This window comes from Dipodomys spectabilis, unplaced genomic scaffold (genome assembly GCF_019054845.1).
Source record: "Dipodomys spectabilis isolate Male_0828 unplaced genomic scaffold, ASM1905484v1 ptg000175l, whole genome shotgun sequence".
Taxonomy (NCBI): domain Eukaryota; kingdom Metazoa; phylum Chordata; class Mammalia; order Rodentia; family Heteromyidae; genus Dipodomys; species Dipodomys spectabilis.
The window spans coordinates 16837080-16862581 of NW_024870852.1; the positions used below are offsets into that span (position 1 = coordinate 16837080).

The 25502-nt window shown below is 38.9% G+C and overlaps 1 protein-coding gene across 1 annotated transcript in view; it reads left to right on the top strand.

Annotated features, from left to right (window-relative positions):
- Positions 1-25502, top strand: part of Top1 (DNA topoisomerase I) — an 89773-nt gene that overhangs the window by 49666 nt on the left and 14605 nt on the right. The window contains exons 6-13 of the mRNA XM_042694329.1: positions 15-110; positions 999-1074; positions 4430-4536; positions 13661-13776; positions 18759-18880; positions 20397-20519; positions 21586-21773; positions 22032-22176. Of these exons, the coding sequence (XP_042550263.1) occupies positions 15-110; positions 999-1074; positions 4430-4536; positions 13661-13776; positions 18759-18880; positions 20397-20519; positions 21586-21773; positions 22032-22176 (973 nt within the window). The remainder of the gene's footprint in view (positions 1-14; positions 111-998; positions 1075-4429; positions 4537-13660; positions 13777-18758; positions 18881-20396; positions 20520-21585; positions 21774-22031; positions 22177-25502) is intronic.

Sequence of the window (25502 nt, forward strand, 5' to 3'; positions counted from 1 at the left end):
GTTTTTCTTATTAGCCCACCACGAATTAAAGATGAACCTGAAGATGATGGCTATTTTGCTCCTCCTAAAGAGGATATTAAGCCATTAAAGAGACCTCGAGATGAGGATGAGTGAGTAATTATTCATATTTGACTTTTGAAAACAAAAAGTAATCCTTAAAGTATGCATGTGATGTATATCTCCATAGCATACAGAGAAATCACATTAATTGGAGTTCACACATTTGGTGTTTATGATTAATGGACTAGGTGTCTGATTTGATTTTTAATTATGAGAAATGGGATTTGCTAAGCAGATAAGTATTCCTGAAGTTTATGTGGAATCCAAGTTTTTTTCCTTTTTATAAGACAGTATTTATTGTAGAAATTTCAAATAATAAAGAATTCATGACAGATTTTTAAGTCATCCTAAATTCATTGTCACCTCCCTGCCACATACAAATTAAAGATTTCTTAGGATCTGTTTCATCCTAACTGAAATTTCAGTGTGTAAAGTTAATAATGCTCCTTCATTAAAGGATTGCATGTAACTTTCCCAGAATTACCTAGTGAAATTAAATTGTATTTGTTATATCAGTCTTGTATAGTTGGTTATACTCCAGGAATCGGCAATAGATTTATGACAGAAAGTAGGTGGAAAGGGAAAGGAGAATTTCTTTCCAGCAAGTTACTGCTGGATGGTAGGCATTGTGCTGTGCCTTTGTTTCCCAGGCTTCCATTTGTGGAAATCTTTCATAGTGAGGTCTATTTCTATTTGTGATGTACAAACCCATTTCCCTCCCAGGCCTGTGTTTGGGAGTATAAGTTGTTTTACTCTTATAGTTGAACTATTACTATTCCCTTTGTCTGGATTTTTTTTTTGCTTTCTTTTGTCCAGCCAAAAATAACAGCAGTCATACTTGACATGAAGGTTTCCAAGAGTTTGGAGATCCTGATCCTTTGGGTCAGAATTCTTGAGTCATAATTGCATTAACTCCATACTTATGTTCCTCTTTCTAGTGCTGATTATAAACCTAAGAAAATTAAAACAGAAGATATCAAGAAGGAGAAGAAACGAAAACTAGAGGAAGAAGAGGTTAGTAAAAAGACTTAGGTTTTGAGGTCTTAAGTTTGGAAGTAGGAGTTTCATATAAAACAACTTTTAAAGGTGAATCCATTTTAAGAATATGGCTTAGTGAGAAAATACTGGTATTGTATGTTTTGAGATCTCTTTGAGCTAGGTGCCAGTGACTCGTGTCTATAATCATAGCTACACAGGAGCCTGAGATCCAGAGGATTGAGCTTCAAAATTTTATATACAAGATAACAAGTAAAAACCCAAACAAGTTCATCTCAACCAGAAGTGATTCTGCTCTTTGCCTTTCTGGTGTAAGAAATGCCATAAAAGAGAAAATATTAACTACATTTTGGCTTATAACCGTGACGATTTTTCTCTAATAATTTTTTTTAGTGTTTTCTTCTATATAGCAAAGCATATTCTTCATTGAGCAGCCATTCCTTTTTAATGAGTGCCTCCTTAGACATAGAGGGAAATCCAAACTCTTAATCTTGTCTCCTTTCAATCTGGCCCTGTATCTTGGTGCTTCTCTACATCTTGTTCCTCTTGAGCTCACCTTGTTCTAACCACCTTGGTCTCCTTTGTTTCCCATTACAAACTCTTCTGTGCTTCAGAGCTTGATGTAGCACATGCTATTCTTTCTGAAACACACATTCTTCCCTCTCTTCTTTGTTTCTGGCTTATAAACTTCCTTAAAAAAAAGAATCTTAGTTTAGTTCAAATACTTTCCTAAGGATTCTGTTTGATGTTTGTGTAGATTTAAAGTATAGAATAATATGATTATTCCATTTGATACTTTTGATTTCTTGTACTAATACATCAAGAGATTCAAGAAAAGACATCAGAAATGCAGTGCTGTGAATTCACAGGTACTTCTAAGAGAAGAAGGGTTTGGAGGTTAGCCATTGTTGTGATCAAAATGGGCTCACCAGTACAGCTTGAAGTACAAGCAGTGAAGATAGGGTTAGTAAGGGCAAGGAGTCTTTTATCAGTATAATTTAAGGTGGTTCATACCTACAAACTCACTGTTAGGGACTCTGAGATAGGATTGTGAGTTCAAGGACAGACAGCCTGGGACAGACAGCCTGGGTTACACATACAGATCCTGTCTTTTTAAAAAAAAAAGTATCATTTATTATAGCAGTAGTAAGAATAATATTAATATTTCCTGTGTGCTAAATACTGTTCTATATGCTTAATATATGTATCATTTTTAAATGAATATCCCTGTGACAGTCCTACTATTATCCTCATTTGGCAGATGCAAAAACAGTATAAAGAGATGACAATTTGTTCAATAGCTTGTCAGTCATAGAGCTACCAAGTTGTATTGCCAGGATTTGGTCCTTTAAGTCCACAAGGGAAGAGAAAAAGGTTCACTAATGAAATAATAGTTAAAATGTTAATGAATAAAGTAACTCAGAGAGAAACAGAGATAATCAGATACTGAAGCTAGAAAATTGTGTAGTTTATGATAGTCTATTCTAAGCAGAAGTTCAAGTTAAGGAGAGCCAATCCATGGAGTTGAGAGTGAACTACTGAGTAGTGATTATGGTTCCTAGTCATTCCACATTCATAAAGATCATCAGTACAGACCAGTAACAGTTTACATTTCAGCTCTTGATGTGTTTATTGCTTTTATGTTTTTAATGCATTTATGTAATAATACTACTTTTACTTTTGAATTCATTAAACCATTTGGAAAAGAGAACTGTTGAGTTTTGTTTTTCTATTTATCAACCTTAACCTCTTGGGTGATGGGAGGGATCAACAAAAAGACAATTAAAAGTCTGAACTAAGATAGTCTTACTGTGACAGGAACCCCAGATGGTAGAATATGTCATGAAACCTTGCTTGCTGGCTATGGTTTTTTTGTTTCTGGGAATGGTTCTGAAGACTCTCAGTGACTGATTATAACAGTTGGAGGCTTGGAAGCATACAGTATAATCTACAATTTCTTGATGGGACTATCTGTATGTCTGTTTACAAGCTGATGAGGGAATGTCTTAACTGTAAAACATTTCTCTTTGCTGTAGTATATTTCAGCCTAAATACTAAACATTATCTGAATTAAAACAACCCTCTATTATCTTCTCCCCAAAGAAAGCACAAATGTATTATTTATTCCATTTAAATCAGTTTATCATGCATGCAAGGCAAGCGCTCTACCACTGAGCCACCTTCCCAGCCCTATAACTGATAATATAAAGATACGAAAATTGAAATATGAAATGATTTGATATTTTGTTACATATTCTTCTATTTTCACGTTTATATTCTTCAAGTATGTGTGGCACTGTTAGCTTTCTCCTTCTACCCTAAGTCATTTGCTTATAGACCTTGAGTTTATCCCTATTTTTATTGCCATAATATCATGTATTTCAAAAATGTTTGCCCAGTCATTCTCATGAGTCACATTCTGTGTGTGTGTGTGTGTGTGTGTGTGTGTGTGTGTGTGTGTGTGTGTGTGTGTGTGTGTGTTACAAATATAAGCTCTCATCATGGTCAGTACCAGCTATGTAACCAGCAATGTGACAAATATATTTCAGTGGTTTCTTGCTTATAATCAGAAGAGTCCAAACCAAATTGTCCAGACAATTTTTTTCCAGTTCTATTATTTTGCATTTGATTTTAATGTAGTTCAAAACCACCTTCCATTGCTTCCATTTTTGAGTAGAGATTTGTTATTTTGAATAGGCAGGACTGAAGGAAAAAAAATATAGTTCAGATGCTGTTGAGTGGAACTTCTACTTGTTGATTGTTAGATTTTTGTCAGGGTAGGTGTGTTGCAATTTATTTTTCTATATTGATAATTGTGCTTGTTTAGGTTTGATAGCCTTTTATTGTGCCTTCATGATCAGCTTATATATATATATATTCACAGGAATCGGTATTTATTTTGGGGCCTCCTAAATATTTTTACCACTTTGTATCTTTATATATACAAACAGTGGTAGGAGTTCTCCCTCATTGACTAAGGAATTTACAGTTGAATTCTAAAAATCTAATGAGTGGTCTACTTGTGCCCATTATTTGATAATAATTGCAGTGATTTAAAGATGAGTAGACTTTAAGATAGGTAAGGAAAATACACTGGGATCACTTGCTATAGCAGTGCTTTTCACTCTTGTAGCACGTTCCTCACCCTTTGCCTGAATAATCATTCATCAGAATTGGGGGTGGGGGGAGATACTACTCCGTTGTAAAGTACCTGTAAATTATTATTCATCTGTCAAATGAGAGGATTGCATATATTTAAGATTTTCTTTTTTTCTAATATTTTTATGATTATACTTTTTCTTCTTAATTGCTCCCCCAAACTGCTTTGAGTGTGATCAGTCCTTATTTGTTTTTTCACCATGTTTCTTTGTAGGATGGTAAATTGAAAAAGCCCAAGAATAAAGATAAAGATAAAAAAGCTCCTGAGCCAGAAAACAAGAAAAAGAAGCCCAAGAAAGAAGAGGAGCAAAAGTGGAAATGGTAACATACCAGCACTGGGTTAAAATGTCTACACTTTGATTCCACAACTAACACAGCTAGAAAGTTGAATTGTCAAGATTAATAATCTGACATGTTAGGAAAAATTTCCAGGGTAGTATTTGAAATACAGTGTTTTCAGTCCTAATGAATTCATTTACTACTTCTATACCTATTGGATCTCAGTATTTGATTATATCCATTAAGCAAAATAAACTAGAGAAGTAGCATATTTATAAAAGGCAATTTAGCATATGAAGAAAGTGCAGATGTATTTATTTAACTTAAACTTTTTTTTTTTTTTTTGGGTCCGGTCATGGGGCCTGAACTCTGGGCCTGGGCGCTGTCCCTCAGCTCTTCAGCTCAAGGCTAGCGCTCTACCACTTGAGCCACAGCGCCACTTCCGGCTTTTTTCTTTCTGCTTATGTGGTGCTGAGGAATCGAAACCAGGGCCTCAGGCATGCAAGGCAAGCACTCTACCACTGAGCCACCTTCCCAGCCCCTAAACTTATTTTTAACTGATACACAGAGACATAAAAATTGTACCTGTTAGTGGGGTAATATGATGTTTTGGCTTATATATATATTATATTTAAATCAAGTTAAACATCTATCTCATCAATAATTTCTCTGTGATGAGAACTTCGATTATACTTTCAGCTTTTTTAAATGTACAGTTTGCATTTAATGTGACAAAAGGATTCTATAAGTCATATTGGGAAACTGCCTTTTATTAAAACAACAACAAAACTCTACAAGAACTTGGTAAATATCTATAAAATTGTAGACTAGTAAAGTGAGTTTTTGTTTTTTATTGTTGTTTGGTGTTTCTTTTCTACTTATTACTTGCCAGGCAGATGTTCTACCACTTGAACCACACATACCTTCAATCATAGTGAACATCCTGTTTTGATACTGGGGTTTTCAAATTAGAGCCTTGTTCTTGTTAGGTCCTCTACCACTTGAGCCATGCCTCCATTATTTCTCAAGGAGTTTCTCATTTATTTTGCCCAAGCTAGCCTGGGCTATGGTCCTCCTATTTGTGCTTCCTTGTGGCTAGGGTGTTGGTGTCATGACTCAGTGTTCACCCTCAGTTAGAAAACAAAAGAATATGTGTTTTTTGTTCTCCTAGTTATTTTTATTTTAGAACCAACTAGTAGTTTCCAGTGAAGTTTCCCTGAATCTTATCAGAAAGCAGGGAAAGGCTTTTATGATGTTCAATAATCAGTGTTTTAAGATGAAATGATTGTGTAAAGGAAGGGTTATTATTGGGAACCCTAAGATTAATGTTAGTAATTACTAGTCTCTTGCATCTTTTGGGGTCTGTGCTGGGTGCTCAGTAAGGGTGTGTTTCCTTGTCTTCAGGCTCTCTATTGGCCTCCTCCTTTGTTCAGGGACCAAGGGAGATGAACTTCTCTTCCTGGTCCAGCTTGTATGTGTAGATTTGGTGCCTCATAACTAATTTTGTTTTTGTGATTGAAATCCTTATTAAATGTTATCCTCAATGTTATCACATTAATTCTGAGTGAATATGGAATTTGGTTTTTCTTATTTTGGTTTAAAGGAAAACTAGCTGCTCTTTAAACATAGTTTGTTGGAGGGATTATTTGTTATAGCTTCAAATGCATGCTTTTTCTAGTCTGATTGTTGAACTTTGTGATTTCTTCTCAAGCATAGTGCTTGATGGCACACTGAGTTTTTAGAAATGGGGACTAGGAATGTACAGGTTTCTAATCAATAGTTACTGGCTTCTGTTTGTGTACTGAGGTCATTGCTAACTCCCACTAGAGGCCTAGTTGGGAACTTTACTACCACCCTTGTTATAGCCCATTAAAAGAATTATACACAGCTAGGCGCCAGTGGCTCACACCTGGCAATCCTAGCTACTCAGGAGGCTAAGATCTGAGGATCAAGGTTCAAAGCCAGCCTGAGCAGGAAAGACCATGCGACTCTTATCTCCAATAAACTACCAGAAAACCAGAAGTGGTGCTGTGGCTCAAGTGGTAGAGCGATAGCCTTGAGCTGAAGAGCTGAGGGACAGCACCTAGGCCCAGAGTTCAAGCCCCATGACCAACAACAAAAAAAAAGAATTGCACACTTTACCAACAAGTCAATAGATAAGTTTGTTCCCCCAAAATATAACTTTTATCCTTACTTCCCTCTCTTTGCTAATTGTGTGAATGGGGAACTATTCATGTCCCTCTGTTTTTCTTCACTAGATCACATTTTCCTCATAGGAACAATGGTGCTTAGTCTGAACTATGACAATCTGTTTAACCCAGATGGACCTATTTTCAACTGTTGTAAGGTGTATAGTTTCAGCTTAGTGTTGGGTTAAGTATACATGTGTGTATGTGTATGTGTGTATTGGAAGAAGTTAGGAGTATAATGTTGTAAGGAATTAATTTTGAAAAATCAAGACTACTAGATTCTATCAGTGGTAATGATTTTTTTTTTTTTTTGGTGTGTGTGTGGGGGACAGTCCTAGGGCTTGAACTCTGGGCCTGGGCACTGTCCTAAAACTCTTCAGCTCAAGGCTAGTGTTCTACCACTTGGAGCCACAACACTACTTCCAGTTTTCTGGTGGTTTGCTGGAGATATGAGTCTCACAGACTTTCCTGCTCGGGATGGCTTTGAACTGTGATCCTTATATCTCAGCCTCCTTAGTATAGCTACGTTTACAGGTGTGAGCCACCGGCACGCAGCTAATTTTTTTTTTTAACTTAAATGTGAATTGTTGACAGTCCTCAAATTAGATAATTTATATGTGGCCTTTATTTTTCACCTCTCCCTTTTTTGGTGGTATAGAGTCGCGTGCTTGTTAGGGAAGTATTCTGCCACTTATGGCATCCCTCTAGCTCTTTTGCTTTGGTTATTTTTCAAATAGGGTCTCTCAGTTTTCTTCCTATGTCTCTTCCCTCCATTGTTCTTCCCTCTGCAATACAGAGACAATCTGTATTGCAGTATTTCCATTTTTGCCACCTACCTAACTAGGATGGCAGGCATGTGCCACTAAGCTTAATTTATTGATTGAGATGGAATCTTGTTGTCTCCTTCTGGTCGCTACTTCCCAGGTAGCTGAGATTACAGGTGTAAGCCACCATACCTTGACCTTTGACTTTTATTTTTGAACTTTTATAGTAGAAATAGTATATTGTGTGGGGTTGTTAACTCCAAGGAAACTCAGTTTCAAAGCAGTATGCAGAATGTATATTCCTGACTAATATTACCTTACAGTTTTTGCCTTCCTCTTTCAAGCAAGTCTTATTATAAAATTTCTGCATAACTTGAATTAAATTTAGCCCACCATAGATAAATCATTTTGATGTCTAAATACATGCTTTTCTTCACGTGTGTTGTGGAGAAAAGCATTGATGAGAGAGGCCTAAGAATCTAACACTATATAAACAATTCTTCTCAGACAAGAATAACTTGATCCAGCAACATGAACTTATCAAAAGATACGTTCTTTTTGTGTCAGTAGGTTTAGTGTACAATAATTCATCAGATCTTCCTCTCTACCCCCACAAAACTGTACTGGGGATTGAACTTGGGGCTATGCATTTGCTAGACAAGTGCTCTACCATTTGAACCATGACTCCAGGCATTGATTTAGATAGGATCTAACAAACATTTTTCCATGGGCTGGTCTTGAACTGAAATTTCCTAATTGCATCAGGGACTCTGATTACAGACTTGACTACCATGCCAGCATGGCTATGTATTTCTCTAGTACTAGTGCTTAAATTCAGACCTTCATATTCTTGTTCAGTTTTTTCCATTCAGGGCTGGTGGTGCTCTACCATTTGAGCCACGCCTCAACTTCTGCCTTTTTGCTAGTTAATTGGAGCGGTGTCTTGGATTTGTCTATTTGGACTGGCCCTGAACCTTGATCCTCAGGTATTAGCCTCTTCAGTAGCTAAGATTATAGGTATGAGCCAGTGGTGCTCAGCTTGGCTAGTTATTTTTAAGACCATAATGTGTATATTTAGGCTTCCGTACTAGCTGGGATGACAGGTGAGTACCACTGCATCCAACCCTCTCCATGGAGATGGAATCTTACATTCTTTACTGCACCCTCTGGCTTGAACCTCAGTCTTCCAACTTTAGGCCTTCCATATAGCCTAGCGTGATAATACCATTGTGCCCAGCTATAGGATAATAAGGGATTCCCTGAGCCAGCCTCCCACGTAGCTAGGATCACAGGCAAGAACCACTGGCACCTAATTCAGATCTCCTAATTTGTTTAAATGGTAAGGGACTTCCCTGAAGATAAACCATGTTGAAGTTGGAAGAATTATAAAAACAGTTTCATATCTTAATTAGAAATCCTGGGATGATGAAAAGAATGGAGCCAAAGCTAGCATTAAGGAAAACAAAGTATTCTCAATTCCTTTGTAATTAGTGTGTGATTGCTACAGCAGATGAACTTCTTGCAGAGGCTTTAACATGCATTCATACACTTGAGAGTTACAGACTGGGCCTGAGTTCCTGCATCTCGGCCTTTGTCAGCAGTGAGTGAGGAGATCCTGCCAATTGCTATCTGTAAAGTAGTAGGTTCATTGTAGAAAAACTGTAATGTCCCCTCCAGATCTAAGATTTTATAAAATCTTTACTTTTTAGAAGACACTACTTACATGTTTATTTTTAGAAAGTTTAAGTGTGTATTTAAATTATACATAAAATCGCCATCTTAAATATAAATGTATATAGTTAGGTAGTATTACTATTCTAACTATATCTAAATGTATAGTTAGTGTTAAGTTGCCATCTTAGCTCTATATTGATAGAGAGGGTGTTACCATCTTAGCTATATCTAAATCTATAGTTAGTGTTAAGTTCATATTGTTTTGTTACCATGACCACTTACAGACTTCTTTCATCTAGAACACCTAAAATGGTGTAGTCCTGAAACACTAACTCCCAGTTCCCCTTGTTGCCCCAGAGTCTTACCACCAATGTTCTTTCTACGAGTTGACTATGGGAGTTACCCACTTGTATTTTGTGAGTTTTTAGTTTTGTTTTGTTTTGATGATGATGATGATGATTATTATTTGTCATGGGACTTTAATCTCTGGGCCTGGCACTGTCCCTGAGCTCTTCAGCTCAAGGCAAGCAGTCTACTACTTGAGCCACAGCCCCACTTCCAGTTTTCTTGTGGTTTATTGGAGATAAGAGTCTCATGGGCTGGGTGGTGGTGGCTCACGCCTGTAATCCTAGCTACTCTGGAGGCTGAGATCTGAGGATCACGGTTCAAAGCAGCCTGGGCAGGAAAGTCTGTGAAACTCTTTATCTCCAATAAACCACCAGAAAACTGGAAGTGGCGCTGTAGCTCTAGTGGTAGAGCACTCGCCTTGAGCTGAAGAGCTGAGGGACAGTGCTCAGGCCCATAGTTCAAGCCCCACAACCACCAAAAAAAAATTAAAAAAAGTCTCAGGGCGGGGAAGGTGGCTCAGTGGTAGAGGCTTACCTTGCATGCCTGAGGCCCTGGGTTTGATTCCTCAGTACCACATAAGCAAAAAAGAAAAAATCTGGAAGTGGCGCTGTGGCTCAAGTGGTAGAACGCTAGCCTTGAGCTGAAGAGCTGAGGGACAGCGCCCAGGCCCAGAGTTCAGGCCCACGACCGGACCCCCCCCTCCCCCCCCCCCCCCCCAAAAAAAAAGTCTCATGGACTTTCCTGCCTGCTGGCTTCTAACCAGGATTCTCAGATCTCAGCCTCCTGTGTAGCTAGGATTACAGACATGAGCCACTGGCACTCATCTACCCACATGTATTTTTTTTTTTTTTTTGGGTCCGGTCGTGGGGTCTGAACTCTTGGCCTGGGAGCTGTCCCTCAGCTCTTCAGCTCAAAGCACTCTACCACTTGAGCCACAGCGCCACTTCCGGCTTTTTTTTTTTCTGCTTATGTGGTGCTGAGGAATTGAACCCAGGGCCTAAAGCATGCAAGGCGAGCGCTCTACCACTGAGCCAACTTCCCAGCCCCCTACCCACATGTATTTATACATTTGTGACTGGTATTTTACTTTAAATGTTCACAAACTTTATCGGTATTATAGCATGTGTCAGAATTTCTTTCCTGCTTATGCCTGAATATTTCATTGTACAGACATAATACATTTTATTTATCTGTCCATAGACAGTTGGATTTTTTTTTATCCCCTTTGACTTTTGGAAATAGTGTTGCAAGTATGTGATTGACTCTGTTTTCTTGGTGAGGCTTAAATTTCTAGGAATGGTATTGCTCTGTCTTATGGTAATCCTTTATCTATCTTAACAAAAGTGTATAGGCAGTCCCATTTCTATTTCCCTACCAGTGCTTATTCTTTCCTGTTTTTGTCATCCTAATGGATGTGGGTGGTATGTCATTTAAGTGTAAGAGATGTTTATGTGTGTGTTTTGTTTTGAAATTGGGTCTCACTATGTAGCTGAAGATTTCTTTGAACTTTCTACCTGCCTCAGCTTCCCCAGTGCTGGGATTACAAGTGTATACCTCTTTGCCCACAGAGTGTTTGGTGTGTGTGTTTTTAAGAAAGTGTCTCCCTATATTGCCTGTCCTGTACTTGAACTCTGAGCATAAGTGTTTCTCCTGCCTTTGCCTCCAAGTAGCTGGGACTATAGACATGAACTACTCTACCTGCAGGTTCTTTTTATATTCTAGGCATTAACCTTTTATTAGATGCATAATTTTCCAATATTATCTTCCATTCTGTCAGTTTCCTTTTAGTTTTTTGAATATTTTCTTTGATGCCAGAATATTTTAGCTCTGTAATCCAGCTTATTTTTCTTTTTGTTGTCATTGATTTTGGTATTATGTCCAAGAAATCACAGTCAAATCCAATATTGTGAAGCTTTTTTTTTTTTTTTTAAAGTATCTGTCTAAATTGGAAGTTCTATAGTTTGAACTCTTTTTTTTTTTTTGGGTCCAGTCGTGGGGCCTGGGCGCTGTCCCTCAGCTCTTCAGCTTAAGGCTAGCGCTCTACCACTTTGAGCCACAGCGCCACTTCCGGCTTTTTTCTTTTAGCTTATGTGGTGCTGAGGAATCGAACCCAGGGCCTCAGGCATGCAAGGCAAGTGCTCTACCACTGAGCCACCTTCCCAGCCCCTATAGTTTGAACTCTTAAATTTAGGTCTTTAGGGTTTTGATTCCAGTTAATTTTTATATATAGAAGTTTTTTTGTTTTTTTTTTGGTCGGTTGTGGGGCTTGAACTCAGGATGAGCGCTCTACCACTTGAGCCACAGTGCCACTTCCAGTTTTCTAGTGCTTTATTGGAGATAAAAGTCTCACTGACTTTCCTGCCCTGGAACCATGATCCTCAGATCTCGGCCTCCTGAGGTAGCTAGAATTACAGGCATGAACCACTGGCGCCTGGCTATATATAGAATATTGATACCCTAACTCTAGGGTTGAAAAAGAGTATCCTTTCTTCCTTGAATGATGGTACAAAATTATTTAACCATTTAACCATAAAGGCTTACCTTTATGGTTATAGTATTATTACAGCATATTTTTATGTGTGTGTCTGTGTGTATGTGTTTGAGAGAGAGAGAGAGAGTGTGTTGTGGAGCTTGAACTCTGGGCCTGGGCACTGTCCCTGCACTCTTCAGCTCAAGGCTAGCATTCTACCACTTGAGCCACAGCACCACTTCCAGTTTTGTTTTTTGTCTTGTCCTTTTTGGTACTGGGATCAAACCCAGGACATTGCACTTTGTAGGCAAGTGCTTTGCCACTGAGCTACATCCCAGCCCCTACTTCCAGTTTTGGAGATAAGAGTCTCATGGACTTTCTTGCCCAGGCTGGCTTTGAACCATAATCCTCAGTTTTCAGCCTTCTGGGTATTTAGGATTACAGGTGTGAGCCGCTAGTGCCCAGCTACATGTAATTTTTTTGTTTGCAGTTTCTGAACTTGGACCTGTAAAGAATTCATCAAAATGATAAAATATGTATCATTAGCCTACAGAAAGATTTTAAAACGTGCGAGTGGTGAGTCTGTCCTAAACAAAAACAGAGGTTGGAGACATATCCCATCAATTGCAGTTAATTAGATCCTCATCTATAAAATGTACTTGGGACATCATTGGGATCTTTATAGTCATACCAAATATTGGAATGCTACTAGAAATCTTTATTAGATGTGATTATAGTATATACTTGTGTGTGTGTATACATGATAGTATATATATACATGTAGTGTATACATGTTACAGTTTACCGGAAGTGTGTGAGTGTGTGTGTTGGTCCTGAGACCTGAACTCAAGGCCTAGGCACTGTTCCTGAGCTTTTTTGCTCAGGATTAGCAGTCTTCCACTTGGGCCACAGCTTAATTGTGGCTTTTTGGAGATAAGAGTTTCAGGACTTTTACTGCCCAGGCTAGCTTCAAACCACAATCCTCAAATCTCAGCCTCCTGCATAGGATTACAGGCGTGAGCCTGTAATTTATCATTTTTATAGAGCTGTTTGCTGAAATATTTTCTGAAGTTTCATCTACAGTGAGCTTTGAAATGATTCAGACAAATAGGTGTAGCAAGATGTTAGCACTTGCGTCTCATTGCTTTTCTATATTTTGAAACATTATTTTAATATACACATATATTCAAAATGTTGTTCCCTCTTGGCTTTAAATCATTTGTATCTACTATATAGTTCTAGGTAATCTGAAGTTACCTTAACTTGGTATGCCTACTTGAAACTATTGTTTTCCTGATCATTTTTTTACAAACACACTTTTCCCTAAGATTGTTTTTCCCCTATATCTTTGGGAGAGTCATTTTGTACATATTAGTGGCTTCTGCCACGTGTATCGTTGTGTTGTACTGTCACATCATTCTGGAAGAATAACTCTTTGCATTTCCATATTCCCCATTCATTTCTGAGCTCCTTGAGTGAAGATCTTTAGTATCTTTGAACATTGGAATGTAATTTCCTCCATTCACCTGAGTTTTCATTCCTGCTCAAGACTGCTGTGTTTTGTTTTCCTTTTTCCAAAGTAGAAGATGCTGTTTATTTTGATCAAGACTTTGAATGAGTACCAGTCAGTTGTGCAGATAATTATTTTGCCATTTAATAGGAAATAATCACTGTATTAGACAAGGTAATCACTAAATGAGATTGTGCCTTGTCTTTGAAAGGTGGGAAGAAGAACGTTATCCTGAAGGCATCAAGTGGAAATTCCTAGAACATAAAGGTCCTGTATTTGCTCCACCATATGAACCTCTTCCGGACAGTGTCAAGTTTTATTATGATGGTGAGTTGTTTCAAGGTTATCTGATCCTTGGCCAAGAAAAGAGTGTGTTTCAATTAAGAATAGAAAATGAAGAAGGATCCTATACTGGATAGTCCTTTCTATTTCATTTTGTTTTCTTATCATTGTATGGCTTCAGAAAATAGCCATCAAGTGTGTATGTAACTCTTCTGCTGAAAAATGTACTATGAGAAAGAAACATTCATTTCTTGACCTAGCTAGACCAGCCCATGGTCCACAAGTTGAAGGTTTTTTTCTCTGAACTTTATTTTTTTTTTAGGCAGCTGTTCTCCTCAATGGAGTTGCTAGAAAAAACTTTACTTGAATGTGTAGTGTTACATTTTAATGATGATAATGCAAGCCAGTAAGCTGCTATCATGAAAAATACTATTTGGCTGTGCATTAATTAGTCAACTTCTAAATAAGGCTAATAGGATCTATCACTCTATGTAGTACAACACATACCTTTGATAGATGAGCTGCTTAAAGAAGTGCCTTCCAGGGTCTCTTAGAAAGCTTAGAATTGCCTACCATCAGCATTTCTGTTCTTTTTTTTTTTTTTTAAGGTCCGGTCGTGGGGCCTGAACTCTGGGCCTGGGCACTGTCCCTGAGCTCTTCAGCTCAAAGCTAGCGCTCTACCACTTGAGTTACAGCGCCACTTCCGGCTTTTTTCTTTTTTTTGCTTATGTGGTGCTGAGGAATCGAACCCAGGGCCTCATGCATGCAAGGCAAGCACTCTACCACTGAGCCACCTTCCCAGCCCCAGCATTTCTGTTCTTGCGTTGACGAGGTTGAGAGTAGTTTTTGATAGGTTTTCTGTTAGGGAGTATAGCAGTACCATACACAGTAATGTTTGGCTGGTTTCCCTCCTTCCAAGAGTTCTGTCTAGAAATGACTACAGAGCATTATTCCTCAAATACTTACGTGCTTAAAATTCACCACAGAGGATCTTTTAATAGGTTGGTAGGGTTGAGTGCTTCTGAACCACGTCGTCTACTGACCAACACTAACAAACTGGGCAGGAAAAGTGCTGGAAAGCATCAGAGGAAGCACTAGGAGGGCTCTGTTGCATCTCTCTCTACAAGCAGTGGCTTCAGGGCCACAGTTGCTTATGGGTTTAGGTAATACAGGCTGTAGTTTATACTAAAGAGCTGGTTTCATAAGTGAGAAAGCCAGGATTTGTTTTGACTATGGCTGTATTGTTCAGATACCAAGACCTAGAAGTAGATACTTGCTGACATAATTCCACTGTGGCTCAAGTGGTAGTGCACTAGCCTTGAGCTGAACAGCTGAGGGACAACGCCCTGGCCCAGAGTTCAAGCCTGGTGACCACCACCTCCCCCCCCCCCCCAAAAAAAAAAAAAAAGCAGCAGCAGCAACAGCAATATCACCTCTGTTAGCCAGAGAGCATAGTCCCTTGCCACATCATTCCTTGAGACTCTTAAATATGACTTAAAGCCAAAACTCTTGATAAAAGCAAAAAATGTAAGACCTAGAGTAAGACTAGAGTTAGTGCAGATATTCTGTAGCTCTAGTCTGAGCTTACTGAGAGCTTCAGAAAGCTCAATTGGAAAAGGTTTGAAGTGATTGGAGGGATAGCTAGATGACCTAGTCTATGGGTTTCTCTTTCTAAGATGTGAGACCAAGGCCTGTAGTAGTTACTGGTGCCTATGATCCCTCCCCATGTCGCTTCCACTAGAGGAGCTCTAGGGCTCTAGCATTTTCTTACTTGGCCTTCCCTCTGGGATATTTTTTTTTTCTGTTTTATTATATAAACTCTCACTCTACAGTAAGGACTGATACTGTAAATGCTGCCCAGGCTGCCGGAGAATTCTCTTGCTGTGGAGGTGGGGCCTGTGCTGGCTGGAGCACAGAATTGCTGTCTCCTCTGCTATAAGGACCTTCAGTTTCAGCTCTGACTCAGCATTTTCCATTTCCTGGATCTCAACCTATTCCACAAAGTGCTGTCATTGCCAGGAACCTTCAAGTTGTCCTCCCACCACTGCTGTGAAAAGCTGTTACTTCATTTTTGACGGCTCATTTAAAACAAGATCCATCACAATAACTTTCTCTATTAGAACAGAATTTAGCCAAGTGTCTGTTTGTTTTAAATACTGTTCATATTTAGTTTATACCAAATATTCCAGAGAACTGCTTATATTCTTGCCATCCAAATATTTATGGCCAGACACTAATGACTCACTCACACCTGTATTCCTAGCTACTCAGGAAGTTGAGACTTGAGGATCGATGTTCAAAGTTAGTCCAGGCAGCAAAGTTCTGAGACTCTTTTTTTTTGCGGGGGGGGGGGGGGGGGGGTCCGGTCATGGGGCCTGAACTCTGGGCCTGGGCGCTGTCCTTCAGCTCAAGGCTAGCATTCTACCACTTGAGCCACAACGATACTTCCGGCTTTTTTTTCCTGCTTATGTGTGCTGAGGAATCGAACCCAGGGCCTCATGCATACAAGGCAAGTGATCTACCACTGAGCCACCTTCCCAGCCCCTGAGACTCTTATTTCCAATTAACCACCAAAAAGCTGGAATTAGAGCTGTGGCCAAGTGGTAAATTTCCATCCTTGAGCAAAAAGGTCAGGGACAACACCCAGGGCCTGAGTTCACGCCCCCAAACAAAACAAAAAATTTGTTTTCATTATTTTATTTTGTTCTTTACCTTTACTTTTATTTTTTTTACACAGAGTCTCACTTTGTAACCCACCTGGCCTCAAACAGGATCCTTCTGCCTCACCCTCCCAAGTAATTGGTATCATAGGCAGTACCACCTCACCTGGATTAATATTTTCCTTATGAGGTGTGTTACAATTTTACTGGCAACTCTGACTTAGGCCTCAGTTCGATAGTTCCGGAAAGAGCAAGAAGCCTCTAATTTTAGCTTCAAGCCTGGCTCTCCAACCCCTTTTGCTTGCTTACATGTATATGTGCTCTCATGCTCGATTTTTTTTCTCTATCTCTCTCTTTTTCCTCTCTCTCCCCCCTTATGCTCTCTCTCTCTCCCCCTCTCCCTGTCTCCCTTTCCTATCTACCAACCCACTCCTCTCCCCTCTACTCTCTCACTTGCTCATTTTCCTTTCCTCTCTCCCTCACTGTTCTTTTCCTGGTATGGGGCTTGAACTTAGGGCCTTAAGCTCTTGATCAGCTTTTCTTGCTCATGGTTGGGTTGGTGCTCTACCACCTGAACCACATACCCCCATTCAGGCATTTTGCTAATTATTTTTTAATTTGGAGAGAGTCTCAGGGACTTTTCAGCTGGGCCTGGCTTCAAATCAAACCATGATCATCAAATCTCAGTCTACTAAGTAGTTAGGAGTACAGGAATGAGCCACTGACACTCAGTGTTTATGCTGGGACCTGTCTGGGCTGTGCTTCTCCTATATAGGAGGAATAACAGGTGTGGACATTCCACTGTAGGCAGCACTTTTTATTGATTTGGATTAAATCATTTGGACTTTTGTTTGGGCTGGCCTCTGCCCTTTATCCTCCTGATATCAAGTATTAGAAGAATTATAGTAGTGAGCTATGCCTTGCTGTGTCTAGTTTTTTATTCTAAAGCAGAAGCTTGAGAGGGGAAGCTGTGCCACCTGTTGGCCTCTTAAATTATGGCTTCCAAGCAGATTTCCATCAACTGAGTTTTTTTTGTGTGTGTGAATGATAACTTTCAACCTTCATGAGTTGAAACATATTCATATTTTTCAGTGGATAGATTTTGGCTAAGTTTTAAGTTTTTGTAACAAGTATGCAGTCCTTTAATTGAATTAAAATTAATACCTATATAATAGTAAATAGGTCTATATTGAACTTCATTTAACATATAACCAAGTGCTTTTATTATGTATAGGTTAATTCCAGGTGGTGTTGCAAAGTTGAATTTTCAAGAAAAACAAATGGAAACTGGTTCTAAGTTTTAAAGTATTGGTTTACAAAGTAGGCTAGAGCTGGATGGAAGCATGACTCAAGCAGTAGAGTGCCTATAACAAGCATGAAGCCTCAAATCCCAGCACTACCATAAATAGACAAACAATTAAATAAAATACTTCCATTTCCCTGTATTATTATCTAATAAAAACCACAGGCTTCATCAAGATTTTACCAGTTAGCTCATTGTGAAACAAAAGGGCTCCTTTAGAGCAGCTTTTACATAAATACTTGCATATTACTAGGAACTCCAGCTATCTTTTTTACTACAAGTGAATTCTGTTTTTCTGAAGAAGGCAGCCTTGTAGTACCTGTGCTCCAGAGTATCTGGAAAACGGGTATTCTGAGCAGAACTAAAGGAGCAGTGCATTGCCAACTCAACTGTGCAAATGGTCATTATAAAAATACAATTTCTGACTCAGTTGGTTTAGGATTGGGGCCCAATATTCCGTGTAGTCTGTGAGCCACACTCTTGAGTGCAAGGTTCTAGAGGAAAGACTTATTTAGGCTTCTCATATGGGAAATCTGGGCTTGCCTGCTATGGATATTTTTTTTTTTCATTCATATTCCACCCACCTAACTTTTGAAGAAGAAAGATGCCTATTTCTTTTCCCCACAATTCCTTTTTTTCCACTCCCTGCCCTCTCCCTTCCTCCCCTTCTTGAACAGAGGCTGCTTAGCTTAGCAGTGGCAGGAGTCCCTCTGAGGATTTCATTTTTAAAAACCATTGAAGAGGTGTAAAGGACCCTGCTTGCAGAAAGGAAAAGGAAGAATGGCCTTCCCCAGGTCATCCCTGTCCTGAGCAGGCACCTGGGAACAATTAACTGACATAGTCTCCAGACAATGACCCAGGTAAATATCTACTAAAGACAAGCAGAATCTATACTAGTAGATATAAATCAGTATGTTGTCTTTGTTGTTGTTGTCGTTGTTGTAACTGTGTCACCAGATCTTTGTTACCTTGGAAAGGTAAACTACAGAAGTCTCCAGCACTCAGTATTTATACTTGGAATATGAGGACTATACCTTACTTTTTGGAACCACTTTTTCCTCTAGGTAAAGTCATGAAGCTGAGCCCCAAAGCAGAAGAAGTAGCTACATTCTTTGCAAAAATGCTCGACCATGAATATACTACTAAGGAAATATTTAGGAAAAATTTCTTTAAAGACTGGAGAAAGGTATTGTATGTGGCCCATATATTAATATAGTAGCTGGCAAAAATGTTGATTGTATGTCAAATATGAAGAGGTTTTAACAAATCTCTGGTATAAAATCTGAGCTTTATGAACTATGAACTTTTTATTCTACTGAAAGTTCAGGGTTTTTTTTTTTTTTTTTTAGTTTTTAGTTTTTTGTTTTAGTCTCACTATATTAATGAGGTTTCTGGACAATTAGATACTATTTCTTTCCTCTCAACTCTCATGTGGCTACAGGAAGGGGGTTATCAGATTAGGTCAAACTGAAAAACCTCAATTCCAGTTGAGCAATGGAAAGTTTACCCCTATAGGACTGTCCTGTCTTCTGTTGAAAAGGGAGATAGGAATCTGACATCCCAATCTGTCTTGATTCTTGGTTATCTGTTTTTTTTATATATTTTCTGCTTTTGAAACCACAGAGACTAATTTGGGCTAGGTAGTTATTTATTTTTTTAAGTTTTTTGGTGCCAGTCTCGGGGCTTGAACTCAGGGTTTGGTTACTGTCCCTCCCATTTTTGTGTCTAAGGCTAGCATTCTAAATGAGCCACAGCTCCACTTTGGGCTTATAAAAAGTTTATTATTATTATTATTGTTGTTGTTGTTGTTAATATTATCATTTAAAGTTGATGTACAGAGGGGTTACCATTTCATAAATCAGGTAACGAGTATATTTTGTAGTTAATTGGAGAGAAGAATCTCACAGCCTTCCTGCCTGAGCTGGTTCAAACTGTGATCCTCAGATCTCAACCCCATGAGCAGCTAGGGTTACAGGAATGAGCCATCAGCTCTCAACCTGGCCTAGGTAATTTTTAAACCCCACTAATGTTGGTTTGAGTACTGTGGATCAAGACTGAACTGAAGTTTACCTCCTGAACTAACTCTGAAGTCAATAGTTCATGGAGAGAAAGTGTATGAAAATATTTCCTTAATTACTAAAATAATTGATACGTATTCATGCTTCTTAAACTGATACTCATATGCTCAGGACTTGGGCCAATTTAAAGGAACTACATGAGTTCTCTGACTCACTTATAAGTTATTTAAAATATTTTTTATACCAGATTAGTATTTTACAACAGAACAAAATAGCAAAATATATTTTTCAAATTTTACTAAAGTCAGGCACAGTGGCTCATGCCTGTAATCCTAATTGGGAGGCTAAGATTGGAGTTACCATTCAAAAAAAATGAAATCCTGTCTCAACCAATGAAATTGCTAGACATGGTATACCCATCATCCCAGCTTTGGGGGAGTACCACATAAGAAGATGGTAGTTTGATCTGGGCTAGTAGTAGAGTGACTACCTAGCAAATGTCAAGGCCTTGATTAAAACCAGAATCTAAAAAAATGAAACGGATGTTATCACCAATCAATATTACCTACCTCTCCAGTCATCCTATGTTTGTTTGTTTTTTAAAGTGCTTTACTTTAATAAAGAAACCAAAGGACATATTAGTGTATTTACATTCTTTTTATCTCCTCCTTTTTGTTAAACTAGGAAATGACTAATGATGAGAAGAATACTATCACCAACCTAAGCAAATGTGATTTTACCCAGATGAGCCAACATTTCAAAGCACAGTCGGAAGCCCGGAAACAGATGAGCAAGGAAGAAAAATTGGTACTACAGAATTTAAGTCTCTGGGCAATTATGGAATAGTGAATTGCTCATCTAAGTTTCTTCTTAGATTGTTGTGACACAGCATTAACTTCAGTAATTTCACATTACTCTATGCTAAAGATTTAAGATTCTCAGCCTGATAAATACTAAACTTTCTTAAGGATTTTACTTAGACTAAAAATTGTGAATGAGCACTTTCGTTACATTAGCTCAGAACCCTAGTGTTCCATTGACTCAAACAGCAGCAGTCAGTAGCTTCACTAGTATGATATTTAAAGATGGGGAAACCTGTCCTACCAAGGCCTCTTGATCCTCTTGAGACAGGTGAAATAATGCTGGCCATGAGCCTCTGGTTTTTTTGTGCTGGAATCTAGTGCCATACTGATCCATCTGCATTCCACAGTCTTGGCCATTATCATTGCTAAAGGATTTTTCCAGTATCTATCTCATTTTCTTCTACAGGCTGCCTGTTTTTATACAGATATATCTACTTATATTCTATTCCCTCTGGCTCCTTTTTATGCAGCAGTGTCAGAGACTAGTAGTTGCAGTTTTATGGCCCTCAAGCCTAGAATACTCTATCTAGAAAATGTTGCCAAGCCCTGACCTAGAGAAATCCAGACTTGGGTTTTATTTTTTCCAAGGAGTTATGGATATTAAGTTATTCTTTGTTCTTTAAGGCCCTGTAGATTCATTATTTTAAAAGACTTGTATGTCTATATATAATTTAGGCCATTGAATATTCTTTTAGTACTTAGATTAAAAATTATTGAATTAGTATAAGAATGATAATTGTTTCAGACTTAGGTTAGGTTTAAATGGTGTTTTTAAACTTAAAAGCTTTGTTTTTGGAATACTTACCCATGTATACAGAGAGTTTTGTTTGAACCCATAACTGAAGTCTTATTCTAGGTAGATTGGCTGTTGTAAATTAGAAAAATCCACTAGAACTTTTCCTTTGAGTTATTTCTTAGTGATTTTTAGACTTTATATTGACCTTTCTCCTATAAGTGAGTAAGAGCAGTAATTTTGAACACCCATTAAATACTTCCTTACTATATTCCAGAAAATCAAAGAAGAAAATGAAAAATTACTGAAAGAATATGGCTTCTGTATTATGGATAACCACAAAGAGAGGATTGCCAACTTCAAGATAGAACCTCCTGGGCTTTTCCGTGGCCGTGGTAACCACCCTAAAATGGGCATGCTGAAAAGAAGGATCATGCCTGAGGACATAATCATCAACTGTAGCAAGTGAGCACAAAGTTCATCAAACTCTGTGGCCAGAAATTAGGTGGAAGGCTTTCTTCATTGCCAGTGCTTTGGACTGGAAACACTTAAGAACAGCATAGTCTATTTCCATGGCTAGGTCTCCCAAGTATTTTACAGGATTGACTTGTAAGGAGGAAACTTGGACATAAATATTTAGTAGCTGACCTCCACTTAAACTATGAAAGGTGAAATTGTTTCTCACTTTGATTTCACTGTCTACTTGTTTGGTTATTTCCACAGAGATGCCAAGGTTCCATCTCCTCCCCCAGGCCATAAGTGGAAAGAGGTCCGACATGATAACAAGGTTACTTGGTTGGTTTCCTGGACAGAGAATATCCAGGGTTCCATTAAATACATCATGTTGAATCCCAGTTCACGAATCAAGGTAAGAGGGAAGCTAAGGCTGTACCTGTGGGAAGCTGATAATCTTCTTATTGAAATGTAATGTTCTTGTCATCTAGACTTACTTAGAAACACTCTGCACTAAAAGGAGGCAAATACTTTTAAGGTTAGCATTATCTAAATACCTGTCTAAGATGGGATCCATTTTTTGTGTACATTGTAATCTAATCAAGTCACAAATACTGAAATCCCAGTATTTGCCAGGCACAGAGTGCTTGGTGCTTGAATTGTGTTGTTTAACATTTCAGGTGTAGTCCTTGCCTTCACAGTCCCTGCTTGCTGTCCCTTGAGCACAGTATGATTGAAGATTGTTATGAACATCCTTTTGTTTTGTTGTTGTTATTGTTTGGGTTTTGGTGTGAGTATTGGGCTTGAACTTAGTGCCTTGCGCTCTCGGTTTGCATGCTCATGGCAGATAGTCTACCACTTGAGCCATGCCTTCATTCTTGCATTTTGTTAGTTAATTCAAGATGCAATCTTACAGATTGTACTTCTGGCTGTCTTTGAACTGCAGTTTTCCAAGTCTCAACCTCCTGATTAGCTGGCACTACAGGCAAGAGCCACTGATGCCCAGTTCCTCTTCTCATTTTTATTGGCACTTAGGATGAGAATTTTTCTCTAAATCTAGAGAAATGATATTAAATCTAGGGTCTTATATACTCTTCTGACTTTTTTTTCTTTTTTGTTGATTGTGGGGCTTGACCTCTGAGCCCAGGCGCTGTCCCTCAGCTCTTCAGCTCAAGGCTAGTACTCTGCCACTTGAGCCACAGCACCACTTCTGTTTTTCTGGTTTATTAGAGATAAGAGTTTCATGGACTTTCCTTCCCCGGTTGGCTTTGAACCATGATCCTCAGCCTCCTGAGTAGCTAGGGTTACAGGCGTGAGCCACCAGGGCCCAGCTCTCTTCTGACTTTTTTGTCTTAGCCAGGTGGGTTCTCCCAGGACCAGATGGGTTGATACATGTGAAAACCACCATAAATTATGTTATATACATGTGTGGTGGGGTTTATTGACAAGTAATTGAAAAGCAAAACTGTGTTGGGATCTCGTTTGTCAGCTTGCTGTACCTGCTTTGGCTATTTCTAGTAACTTTCCTTTGACATGCTGTAATCCTTTTTTTTTGGTCAGTCATGGGGCCTGAACTCTGGACTGGGGCGCTGTCCCTCAGCTCTCCAGCTCAAGGCTCTACCACTTGAGCCATGCGCCACTTCTGGCTTTTTCTGCTTATGTGGTTCTGAGGAATCAAACCTGGGGTCTTACGCATGCAAGGCAAGCACTCTACCACTGGAGCCACCTTCCCAGCCCAGACACACTATAATCTTGAGCAGTGATCTTAAAAAAAGATAGGGATGTAAAAGAGGTAACAAAATTATCAATTAGCTGGGTGCTGGTGGTTCCACACCTGTAATCCTAGCTATTCAGGAGGCTGACATCTGAGGATCTGGTGTTGTGGCTCAAGTGGTAGATCTCTCGCCTTGAGCTGAAGAGCTCCCAGACAGTGCCCAGGCCCAGAGTTCAAGCCCCGACTGACCCCTCCCCCTCCTCCCAAAAAATTATCAACTAGTAAAACATCATGAATGTACTAATGTTACTAGTGCTAAGATTTATGTATATTTTATACCATAATAAATTATCAAGTTAATGAATATTGTATTACTATTAAAAATTATCTTTACAATTTGCTCCAGGGAAGTTAGAATGAACTTGTGACTTTGAAATTATGTAATCATTTAATCACAATCAAAAAAAAAAAAAGAACCTCGGGGAAGGGAGGGAGGGAGGGGATGGTAGGGGGAAAACAATGGAGGGGGTAACAATGTTCAAGAGGAAGTGTACTCATAACCTCACTCATGTAACTGTAACCCTCTGTATAGTAGCTTTACAATAAAAAAAAAAAAAAAGCATTAAAAAAAAAATTATATAAGTTGACATCTGATTCTTTTTTGGTGGTGGTGGTGGTCATGGTCATGGTGCTTGAAGTCAGCCTGGGCACTGTCCCTGAGCTCTTCCGCTCAAGGCTAGCATTCTACTACTTGTAGCCCGCCCCCCCCCTCCCCCGCTCCACTTCTGGTTTTTGAGTAGTTAATTAGAGATAAGATTCTCAAGGACTTTTCTTCCTGGGCTGGCTTTGAACCACAATCCTCATATCTCTGCCTCCTGAACAGCTAGAATTACATGCATGAGCCACTGGCCCCCCAGTGACATTTGATTCTCTAACCAGTATATACTTGTTATATACTTCTTCGCCATTCTGTAGATGAATAAACTTAACCTGTAGGAGTTAAACAAAAACTTACCCAAGATCTGATATCTGGTAACAGTGACTTTGATCTTCTTAGACTCTAAGCTCTTTAGTTTCCTTATGCTTTCCTGCGATATCTTGCTGCCAAACTGCGGCCAGCCAAGATTTATAGGCTTGGCGTAAACACATTCTCTTTATAAACTGTCCATAAATGTTGCAAAGCAGATGCTAAAGGTACCATTTGAGAATATACTAGACTTGGTTGCTTGTCATCTGGGGTTCATGAAAAGCTGTCTTGAGGTAAATAAGAATTGAATAGGAAAGAGAAGAGTTTTCCAGTGAAATCCCCGAGGTGAGAAAAAGCTTGGTAGTTTTGAGGACATAAAGAAAGCAGCATTGTTGTAGATAACATATGGTGAGCAAAAAGAGTGTAAGAAGAGGCTATGGGGGGAGGGGGGGGTTTGAGCCAGATCTTTAGCTCTTACTAAGTCCAAAAGGAAGCCACTTAACCTAGATTTTAAAGAGGTAAATAATATCAGACTCGTAACATAATTGATCGTTCAGACTGCTATGTTGTAGAGACCAGTTTGAACACAAACAATAGAAGGTAGTTGCAATCCCTGCACAAAAGATGATGACCCAGATAGACCATGGCTGTGGGGATGGAGAGAAGTGAACAGATCATACATATGGTGTATGCCGCTCAGAAAACTGTGATCCTTGTTTGGTGGGTCAGGTGGAACATCTCAAGAGTAGAAAGCCCAGACAGTTTTATCCATACAACACTGCTCTACACAGTAAATATTTGTGCAAGTTTCTAGGTGTTGATTATGGTAGGAAACTTAGAAGTCACCTAGAGGTAGTAGGCCCTACTCGGAATTACTACCCAAGATAGTATGTCTGACTTTAAAAGCCAACTGGGATGGATCTCTAGAGGAGTCATTACAGACCTCCAGGGGTGATAGCATTGTGCATATGACCTCTTGAACTCTCAATCTTCTCTTAGACTGTCTTCTGCTCAGTATAACAATGACATATTCAAAGGTTGGAATTTGACAACACACTGA